Here is an 11,301-nt window from a genome sequence, read left to right as displayed (position 1 = left end):
GAAGGGGGCGGGCAACTAATAAGAAAAAAGCTTGGCGAAAAAACAAAAAAAAACCCAATACCAAGCTGAGCCCACAACCACACAAACACAAACGAGAGGAGAATAAGAAGCAAAGAGAGCGAGAGCACAAAAGCACTTAACGTGCATAAAAATAATATGGCGGCAGAAAAGCAAAAGAAATGAGACGAAACGAAATTCTGTCGAACGCACAGCACCAACAAACAACAAAAGCGATCGGAATGATGAGCATTTGTGGAGCTCAGCAACGTTGTTGTTGGTGGAGGTGGGGTGGAAAGGGAAACAAGAAGACCGACAAGAGCCCAAAGCAACGTACCCATACAAATATGCGCACACACACGCGGCACAAAATGAAAAATGAAATGCCAAAGACAGGCACAGTGGGTCAAGAGCGGTGAATATGTCGTGCCCAGAATTAATTAAATTATGTACATATATGTCGACACGAAATACAACATTTTATTCTTACATATTGTATATTGTTATTTAAGCAAAACTACTATGATACAATGATATTACTATGATTACTACAGGTAGTATAAGTTACTGTTTTGATCATCATAAGCGATAATTATTTTTGAATTATTTTCTTTTAAGTAAGAGGCTGGATATATATTTTTATGGGGGCTGCGGTGTCTGCCAAATGATCACTCCTCGAAAATAAATTAATTTCTATGTTAAAAACACATTTCTCTTAAAAATATAATTTAAGTGTAACACATGCACATTGGAGAGTGCTCCACTGTGCAATAATAATGGATCGCATGCCACTGTTCGGCTGAGTGAGTGAAAAAACATTTCGCTCTGCCTCTGCGCATACGCCACCCCTCCTCTTTCTCTTTCAACGTCTGTTTCCGACAAGCACAACTAATAATAAAGTAAAGCCGATCCGATCCGATGCGAAACAGCAACAGAAACAGAAAGCGAGGAATGGGAAGGGGAATGGGAAGGGAAGATGGAGAGGTAGGTAGGCAGTGGTGGTTGCGATGTGATGGAACGAAAAAAGAAGATGAAGTATAGCAACAACGGGCGGTAGACATTCGAGTGTACAGACACAGAAAACTGGATTCGGTAGCGGGTATTTTTCAGCAGCGTCAGGGGAGGGGGCCCACAGCCGGGGTGGTTGGACACACACACATGCCCGCCAGCTGTAGCCTCGGTGCCTGCGTTTTTTACTCGTTTTGCCTGCCGACTGAACTGCTGCCGTTTCATTCCAACCCCAAGCGAGCAGAGGGCATCCCGCTCGCACGCGCTCTCTCGCCCGGGCCGCCCCTAGTGCCGTCGCACTCGCACCCGCGCATTTCGGTATAGAGAAAAGTTATTAGTCGCCGAGAGACGAAACGAAAACGGGTTCGTTCCAGCTGCCCCTTCCCGCAGTCGCACACCGTCGCACACAGGCGCACTTCATTTTGTTTCCCAGAGCAGAGTTGTCGCCGAGGCGCGCGGTTCAGTTTGAAACTAAACTTGGCGGCGTGCGGTTCTTGCGCTTTGCTCTGCGTTCGTGTTGCTCTCGTTCTCGTGCATGTGCATGTGCATGTGTATGTGCTAAACGGAGAAAATTCTCGCGTCGACGCGACGCACACACACTCTGCCACTGCCCCGTCGTATTTATTTATTTGTTTTTTTTTTTGGCTTTTGGCGACGACTGCACATCTGTGCTGCCGATTAGCAAATCGAGTGATTAGTGAGTGCAACACCGCGATACCGCATTACTCAATGAAAATGAGGAGAAACGGAAATATTTACGGGTGTCGGGACTCTGGCGACGTAAGCAGCACGCTGGAAAGTGTATCGGATAGTGGAGAGTCTCGTCGCCTGGTATAAAAACAACGAAAGAAACCAGTAACACCAAAAACAACAAGAAAAAGAAGAAGCAAATACACAATTAATGCTGTGCGGCGTCTAGAGTTGTCGCCGTTGCGCTTTTTTTTATGTAAGATCGCGTGCACAGGTGCTCTTAGATATACATACATACATATTGCCTGTAAACTAAGAAATGGAAAATGAAAACGATAAAAACTGAATGAGGAGAAAACATACTTTTCGAGACTGAGACGCCGCCGTCGTCGGCGCATGCTCTTTGCCTGTTGTTTGCCCCGCATTGTTGTCAATCCTCCCTGTTCCTCTTGCTCGTTTTCGTTTTCCCATCCCTCCTCCTCTTTCTCCCTTTTCCTCTGTTTCTGTTTCTGCCGTGCTGCCTCTTGCAACTTAATTTTCGGTCGAAGGGAAAATCAAATGATGATGGCTTTGGCATTGTTGTAAGCCGTCTGCCGCCACACACACGCACGCGCACACTCACACACCTTCAGGCCCATTCGCACAGTGGAGAGAAACCAGTCTTTTGGTTGCAAGTTGAAGATGCTGCTGCGTCTAGTTCGATTTGGACTCGGATTTCGTTCCACTCTCACACTGCCGATGGGAATTCAAAAAAACCACCCCCGACTGCCACAGGGACGAACCAGGGGATACCTTTTTGCAACTCCTCGTCGCCTAGAGTCGTTACCATTACGGGGGGCAACCATTTGCTACTCCTGGACAACTGGCAACTGTCAGCATTTTGGGCTCCCACCACAGGTCTTTGAACCTGCCCCCTTGGATACCGATACCGCCACTATCTGATGGTGTTCTATGCAATGAGCAGACCATAAATAAAGGTAGTCTCGCTTGCACCCACGCAAACTTGAACTCCTCTGCGGGGGAGGATGGGGCGTTGGGGGGGATAGACAGGATAGGCGGCAGAGAGCACGAGAGCAAGGCTACTAAAAATAGAAGTTGTGGGCACAGGCAACTCTGACAAGTGACCTCCTTTAAGCACTGTAATGCATGCATATATGTGTGTATATACATATGTACCATGCAAAACAGTGCATTTTAAGTGGGTCACGGAGAGAGATACTTTTGACAGAATTGCAGCTTATTTATTTCATCCTAGTGCTAAAAAAACATTTGGAGGTGTCACAGAAATGTCTTTCAACTAATAATAATAATATTATTATTGAGAGCCACAGTTGAAGCCTCGAAGAGGCACTCAAAAAATTGCTCAACCCTATCAACTAAATAAATCATAATTTCAATAAACAGTTTCACTCGGACGAAAACCACTGTAGCTGAATTTATCTAGTGTGTGAATAATAATAATAATCACCATCACCCAAAACAATCTCTTTCTGTCTCACTTTTTATCTCGACTTTGTTTTCGTTTTCGTTTTCGTTTTATTTCCCGTTTTTGGGCCGCCAGTGCATTATTACTATCCCGTCTTTGTCTTTCTCAATGATCGTGCGTCCCTTTCGCACCTGCTGCCGCCCTCTCACTCCCCGTTGCGCTCCACGTTTCTCTTTGGAAATGCAATGCTAATCCCGCTCTCCTGCTCTCCCCACTGACCAGGGGCGGATCTGGGGAAAAATGTAGGGAACGGGGACGCCGTGGTGCGGCACCTCTCAATTTTGAAGTCAAACTCTTGATTTATTAAATTAAACTAATTTCTTATGGACATTTTGCTAATTGAGGGTAGAAAATATACACATCCACCGTCCCTTGGGTCCGCCCCTGTCCTTGACTGATCCGATCCGACCTCCACACAGCTGGGAGGAAGAAAAAGAGAGCCGATTGACGGGAGTGACTTGGAGTCACAGTCTGCTGCTGTGTGGTTGTGCGTTTCGTTGGTCAAGCGATAATAGAAAATGAATATGAACATAAATATAAATATGAAGCATGCCCCACGCATTCGGAGCCGCCCCAAGTGCGTCTGTGTTTGTTTGTATTTTACGCGATGTTTACTAATCGTCTGTGTTCGTTTCTTCGTTCTCTTCTTCCTGCAGTGCGGTCACGGAAAGTGAATCAACAACAACACATCGTACTCCACCATCTTCACCTGCACCCATCACCACATCGGCGGAAGGCAGCAACACAAACGCCTCTGTAAAAGGCACCCACATTACGCTTGAGGATCCCCAGCGACCACTGAGGTGCTTGGAAACACTAGCCCAGAAGGCGGGCATCAGCTTCGACGAGGACTTGGCCAAGAGTCCATCCCAATCGCCCAGCACCAGGGCACCGGCTCGCGGAGCAGCCGGAACGCCAGGAACCATCCGGCGGCGCCATCCACTATTGCCGCTTACCAGCAGCTCTCCAAGTACACCGAGCACACCCCGCTCGAAGACACACGGCCATAAACTGGAGAAGTCACAGAGTCCCGCCCAACAGGTGGCGGCTGCCACCACCGTGCCGCTCCAGATTTCTCCCGAGCAGCTGCAGCAGTTCTATGCAAGCAATCCCTATGCCATCCAGGTGAAGCAAGAGTTTCCCACTCACACGGCAGCCAGCGGAGGCACAGAGTTGAAACATGCAGCTAACATCCTGGATGTTCAGCAGCAGATGCAACTCCAGCAGCAGCTCTCGGATGCCAGTGGAGGGGGAGGAGCAGGAGGAGGATCATCGGGGAATGCAGGGGCAACAGGAGGAGCACCAAGTCCAGCCAATTCCCAGCAGTCCACTGCCATCAGTACCATGTCACCAATGCAGTTGGCGGCGGCCACAGGCGGAGTGGGCGGGGATTGGTCGCAGGGTAGGACGGTGCAGTTGATGCAGCCCTCGACCAGTTTCCTATACCTGTCGGGCAATCTGTTGCAGCCCGGTGGCATCGGCCAGCAGCCCATCCAGGTGATCACCGCTGGTAAGCCCTTTCAGGGCAATGGCCCGCAGATGCTCACCACCACGCCGCAGAACGCCAAGCAAATGATCGCGGGCCAGGCGGGGTTTGCCGGCGGCAACTATACCACCTGCATTCCCTCAAACCACAACCAGTCGCCTCAGACGCTACTAATCTCGCCGATGAACGTCATCTCCCACTCGCCTCAGCAGCAGCAAAACCTGCTGCAGTCGATGGCCGCCGCTGCGCAGCAACAGCAACTCACCCAGCAGCAGCAGCAACAGCTCAATCAACAGCAACAGCAGCTCACCCAGCAGCAGCAGCAACAACAGCAGCAACAGCAGCAGCTGGCTGCTCTGGCCAAAGTGGGGGTGGATGCGCAGGGCAAGTTGGCCCAGAAAGTGGTTCAGAAGGTGACCACCACCAGCAGCACGGTGCAGGCGGCGACGGGCCCGGGATCCGCAGGGTCGAACCCGGGCCAGCAAGTGCAGCAGGTCCAACAGCAGCAGCAGCAGACCACCCAAACCACCCAGCAGTGCGTCCAGGTCTCTCAGTCGACGTTGCCAGTCGGAGTGGGTGCCCAGTCTGTTCAGACTGCCCAGCTTTTGAACACCGGCCAGGCCCAAATGCAGATTCCGTGGGGATTCTGGCCGAATGCGGCAGGACTGCAGCCCTTCGGCTCCAACCAGATCATCCTTCGGAACCAGCCAGACGGGACGCAGGGCATGTTCATCCAGCAGCAGCCGGCAACCCAGACCCTGCAGACGCAGCAGAACCGTAAGAGTGCATTTTAACACCGTACTGCCTTCGGAACTAAGCCATACCCTCTCCTTACAGAAATTATCCAGTGCAATGTGACCCAGACTCCCACCAAGGCACGAACCCAGCTCGATGCACTCGCTCCCAAGCAGCAGCAGCAGCAGGGAAGCACCACCAACCAGACGCAGCAGCAGCAGCTGGCCGTGGCCACTGCCCAGCTGCAGCAGCAGCAGCAACAACTCACAGCAGCTGCTTTGCAGCGGCCGGGTGCCCCGATCATGCCGCACAATGGAACTCAAGTGCGTCCGGCCAGTTCCGTGTCCACCCAGACGGCGCAGAATCAGAGTCTGCTGAAGGCCAAGATGCGCAACAAGCAGCAGCCGGTGCGACCCGCTTTGCCCACCTTGAAAACAGAGAACGGCCAGGTCGCGGGCCAGAACAAGGTGGTCGGTCACCTGACCACCGTGCAGCAGCAGCAGGCGGCGAATATCCAGCAGGTGGTCAATGCGGCGGGGAACAAGTGAGTATATTTTGTTCACTGCCAATGCCACCGAACTAACTATATCTAAATCCTTGCAGAATGGTTGTGATGAGCACGACGGGCACTCCCATCACCCTCCAGAATGGACAGACCCTTCATGCAGCCAATACGGCGGGAGTGGAGAAGCAGCAGCAGCAGCTGCTGCAGATTCAAAAGCAGCAATTCCTGCAGCAGCAAATGATCCAGCAGCAGATTGCCGCCTTCCAAATGCAGCAGCAGCAGGCGGCAGTTCAGGCGCAGCAACAGCAGCAACAGCAACAGCAGCAGCAGCAGCAGCAACAAGTCTCCCAGCAGCAGCAGGTGAACGCCCAGCAAGCGGTGGCGCAACAGGTGGCGCAGGCCCAGCAACAACAGAGGGATCAGCAGCAGCAAGTTGCCCAGGCCCAGGCCCAGGCGCAGCAGCAGCAGGCACTCGCCAATGCAACTCAGCAGATCCTGGTGGCTCCCAACCAGTTCATCACATCGCAACAGCAGCAGCAGCAACTGCACAACCAACTGATTCAGCAGCAACTGCAGCAACAGGCGCAGGCACAGGTTCAAGCCCAGGTGCAGGCCCAAGCACAGCAGCAACAACAGCAGCGAGAGCAGCAGCAGCAACAGCAGCAGAACATAATCCAGCAGATTGTGGTGCAGCAGTCAGGCGGAGCGAGCGCCCAACAGCAGCAGCAACAGCAATCTGGACAGCTGCAGCTGAGCAGCGTGCCCTTCTCGGTGTCGTCGACGACGACGCCAGCAGGAATAGCCACTTCCAGTGCCCTGCAGGCAGCCCTCTCCGCCTCAGGTGCCATCTTTCAGACGGCCAAGCCTGGCACGTGCAGTTCCTCCTCCCTGCCCACCAGCAGTGTGGTCACCATTACCAACCAGAGCAGCACTCCGCTCGTCACCAGCAGCACGGTGGCCAGCCTGCAGCAGGCACAGGCCCAAGCTGCTCAGATCCAGCAGCAGCAGCAGCAGCAGCTGATCAGCGCAACCATTGCAGCGGCATCTCAACAGCAGCAGCAGGGACACCCTTCGCTAACACCCACCACTCCCTCGCCCACCACCAATCCCATTCTGGCCATGACCTCGATGATGAATGCCACTGTGGGCCACCTGTCTACAGCTCCGCCAGTGACTGTTTCTGTGACCAGCACCGCTGTTACTCCATCGCCGGGTCAGCTGGTCACCCTCAGCAGTGCCAGCAGCGGAGCAGGGGGAGGAGGAGGAGGAGGAAGCTTTCCAGCCACGCCAACCAAGGAGACAAGTTCGAAAGGGTCCACCGCCACCCTGGTGCCCATTGATTCGCCAATGACGCCCATATCGGGGCATGACACCTGCACCACACCCAAATCCTCCACTCCCTCCAACGTCAGTGCATCCGTGGAGGCCAGCAGTTCCACGAGCGAGGCTCTGCCCAACGGAGAAGCTTCAGATCGGGCACCCACGCCCTCGATGGTCGCCACCACTCCCACTAGTAAACAAAGCAATGCAGTGCAGCCGACGAGCAGCAGCAGCACCCCCACCAGTGCCAGTGTAAAGGAAGAACCCAAGGTGACAGCCTCCGTCGGTTCCACGTCCGCGACCTCAACGCCTACGACGACAACGATCAGCAATGGGATTGGGATCAGGACGACGGCCGGCACCACTGCTGGCTCAACCACTAGCACAACCACCACCAGCTGCAGCACTTCGACCACCAGTTGTACGAGCACCACCACAACCACCACGTCTAGCAACAGCAATGGGTCCAAGGATCTGCCCAAGGCGATGATAAAGCCGAATGTCCTAACCCACGTCATCGATGGCTTCATCATACAGGAGGCCAACGAACCCTTCCCCGTCACCAGGCAGCGGTATGCTGATAAGGACGTCAGCGACGAGCCGCCAAGTGAGTACATCCCCCTGTCCGAATATGTGATCGAATCCCCATCTAACCGCATCATTGCTTCCGCAGAGAAAAAGGCAGCCATGCAGGAGGACGTGAAGCCAAGTGGAATAGCGTCAGCTCCAGCCTCGGACATGGTGGCTTGCGAGCAGTGCGGCAAGCTGGAGCACAAAGCGAAGCTCAAGCGAAAGCGCTACTGCTCGCCAGGATGTGCCAGGCAGGCGAAGAACAGCATCGGAGGAGTTGGAGCAGGAGAGATCAACGGTCTGGGGACGGGCGGAATTGTTGGAGTGGACGCCATGGCATTGGTGGACAAACTGGACGAAGCTATGGCCGAGGAGAAAATGCAGACGGAAGCCCTGCAGGCAATGACCGAATCTTTGCCCATGCAGGCGGCTCCAACGGAGGTTCCAACGATCCCAATGCCCGTACTATCGGCTATTCCGGCATCTTCCCCACTTTCGCTGCCTCTTGCACTGCCGTTGCCAGTTGCAATTCTTCCTGCCGTGCCACTGCCAGTGGCCCCAGCTGGAGTGGTTACTCCTGCGGCAGCTCCGTCATCCGCCAGCGTAAATGGGTCGGATCGTCCGCCCATAAGCAGCTGGAGTGTGGAGGAGGTCAGCAACTTCATCAGGGAACTGCCTGGGTGCCAGGACTACGTGGACGATTTCATTCAGCAGGAGATCGACGGCCAGGCTCTGCTGCTGCTCAAAGAGAACCATTTGGTGCACGCCATGGGCATGAAGCTAGGGCCAGCCCTCAAGATTGTGGCCAAGGTGGAGTCCATGAAGGAGGTTCCTCCGCCAGGCGATGTAAAGGATGCGGCGGCCGGAGTAGCGCAATAGTGTCAGCGGGATGAGCCAGGTGAGATGATGCCTTCGCCCTCGTATTCCATTACCCCGCCACCTTATTCGCCGGTGGGTCCGGGGCCGGACAGGCAAACCGCTCCGTCTCCGACTCCGACTCCCGCTCCTGCCAGCACACCGCCGGAGTCCGAGGATAGCAGCGGGGGCAGTCACCTGTGCTTCGACCTGACCACGCGCCTATGCCACGACCTGCGGCTGGAGGAGGAGCCATAGCTCTGGACCGGGTCCAACCAGGTCCGCCGCCGCCCAAGCCGAATGTGATTCGCTTGGTGCGCGCCGCAGAACCATTGTACGTAATCTAGACTTAACTGGAGGGGTGTTCTCGTAGCTCAAGTAAAATGCCGCCACGTGTATGATAAAGCATAGACTGTCATCCCAGTCATCAATTCATCAAACTGTACAGAACTTCACCATACTCCTAAGGGCTAACGTATTTATTGAAACGTTGTTATCATTACACACAACACCCTATGGGAAGAGTATGAAAAAATCACTTAAACTAGAGGTAAGCTGGGAATACATTTACATAGTTAGAACTAAACCTAAGCCTGAAGTAATTCCTAAGTGAAACTGAATTGAATACAAGTAACATATAATTTATTGATTAATTAAGGGCACGATGAGTATCTCTTGCAGGAACTCTGGCCGGCATTGTAAGGTTCCGAACATGCAGCTGAACTTCCATTACTCGACTTCGACGCGGACTAAGTTGACATGTTTATTTTTTTTTGAAAATCTTTTGAAGCTAAGAACCGTTTCTTACATTTAAATGCGTTATCGATAATAAATAGCCCTAAACAATGAACAAATAGAGTTAGGAAAGTTTGAGTTATGGAAGTTGGACTGAATTCACCCTAGGTTAGACACACATACACGAGCATATAACTATGTATCATAAGGATATATTTAATTATTTCGAAAGATTCGTGGTTGTATATTTTTTTTTTTAATAAATTTTTTTCCTATTGCTGAACAAAATAAAATCTGTAACTGCATAGTGTTTAAAGAACGAGAATACAAAATCGCGATCGAGTTTTATTGGTGCAAGGGTATCTCATCGAACTTTTTTACTTTTTCCGAAGAACCATCTGAAAATTCAAAAGTTGTAAAGACAAGCGCATTTTTCGAAAGATTATTTGTAATATGGTTTATTCAATAATATATCATTTTCTTTCAAATATGCAGACACATAAAAATGTTGAATATATCTTCAATATCGTTATTATCGGTATAATGTTTCGAACAGCTATGCCTCTTAAGGTTTCAATATAAGTTCATAATAATATTTTCTGGCTGTGTTTAAGTTCGTATGTTTGTTACGTTTGCTTAGCGCTTGCAGATCGCCTTACATGTGTTTCTATATATTTGCTTCAACATTACAACGACTTTGTTTGTCTATAACTTATTTGGTGTTGACTTCTGCCTGGGGTTTCGCGATCGATTTGTTGCGTTTCATCAATTTGTTCATCTTAAGACCTAGATCTATGAAAACGTTGTCTTTCGCGCATATCGCGTTTCGTCGTGGGTTTGTTTGCCATTTGTTCTGGATTGTTACATATAGTTCCAATTAAATCGTCATCGTTCAACAACATTCGCAGTATTCTACATATATGTCTTAGATTTTAGGTCGGTTAATATTTCATATGCAAAGATAACTACGTTTTAGTCGCTTTTGTATATAGATATATATTTGCTTTTTCGTTTTTTATCGAATTTAATGGAAAATACACAGAGTACTGCGCTGTAATTCGTCTCTAAATATATATTATCATTCATACTCCATATGCTATATGGTACTGTAACACTTGTATTATGGAAATTGGCAACATTTGAACAAAGAAAACGTCGTCTCTACTTGGTTTTATTCATGCAACATCGAAACCGCACCGAGGTTTCGCTAAAAATCGAACAACGTCTCATCGGATTATGAACACGAGGTGAGGTTGCATCATGTGGTTGGTTGGTTACCTTACAGACGTACTAGAGGAGGGGAATGGAGGGGAATGGATATATGGTTCGGGTCTGGGGTTCGAGGCTCGGGGAAGTCGGTTGAGGTCCGAGGTTTCTTGGGGCTTCAGATCCTACCCGAGAATATCGTTATCTAAAGTAAGTCACTTAAGCAGTTTGTTCTTGGTGTTTGATTTCTACTATGGATATTTGGTGTATGGGTTACATTTCTATATCGCCTAGATACATATTTAGAATTAATTAAGTTTAAAGCGTTTCCTTGCTCTTGGTATTTGGTTTTTTCTTCGTGTTTGGTTCTCCTTGAATCCCTCTTGAGTAGTCACGCCGTATTTTGATTTCAGTTCATTCTTATTGATCTTAACATCGTTGTTTTAAATGTATTGTGGTCAGATGTCTGCGATGAGGCCTATTGGTGTTTTGTTGCGTGTTGGCTTTTGTGCTTTTGGCATTCTTCACTCCCTCCGCTGGCTGCTCCTGCTCTCGTTGCTCCACTGGACTGCATTTTCCCTGTCCATACATCCGTATCCGATTTCCGATCACCACCTCTGTCTACATGCTATAGAAAAATTCAACACGAAAAGGCGGGGCCTGGAAATGCCCCGCATTTCAGGTTCAAAACAAGTCGTGCCCCCAGGG

General features: G+C 50.6%; 1 protein-coding gene across 1 annotated transcript; it reads left to right on the top strand.

The window, feature by feature from the left end:
• Window positions 1–3,663: 3,663 nt before the first annotated feature.
• Window positions 3,664–8,918, top strand: LOC108023469 (polyhomeotic-proximal chromatin protein). The gene is made up of 5 exons (XM_017092986.3): window positions 3,664–3,758; window positions 3,838–5,444; window positions 5,505–5,946; window positions 6,006–7,834; window positions 7,901–8,918. Exons 1-5 carry the CDS (start codon window positions 3,700–3,702, stop codon window positions 8,674–8,676), a joined length of 4,713 nt encoding a protein of 1,570 aa, XP_016948475.2. The 5' UTR covers window positions 3,664–3,699; the 3' UTR covers window positions 8,677–8,918.
• The last annotated feature ends 2,383 nt before the right edge of the window (window positions 8,919–11,301 follow it).

This window comes from Drosophila biarmipes, chromosome X (assembly GCF_025231255.1).
Source record: "Drosophila biarmipes strain raj3 chromosome X, RU_DBia_V1.1, whole genome shotgun sequence".
Classification (NCBI taxonomy): domain Eukaryota; kingdom Metazoa; phylum Arthropoda; class Insecta; order Diptera; family Drosophilidae; genus Drosophila; species Drosophila biarmipes.
This window is presented reverse-complemented; position numbering and strand designations above follow the sequence as displayed.

Coding starts and splice junctions, on each gene's coding strand:
- LOC108023469 (XM_017092986.3), top strand. CDS start 3,700: ATGAATATGAACATAAATATAAATATGAAGCATGCCCCACGCATTCGG. Junction 5,445..5,504: donor CCTGCAGACGCAGCAGAACC/GTAAGAGTGCAT, acceptor CTCTCCTTACAG/AAATTATCCAGTGCAATGTG. Junction 7,835..7,900: donor CGTCAGCGACGAGCCGCCAA/GTGAGTACATCC, acceptor TTGCTTCCGCAG/AGAAAAAGGCAGCCATGCAG.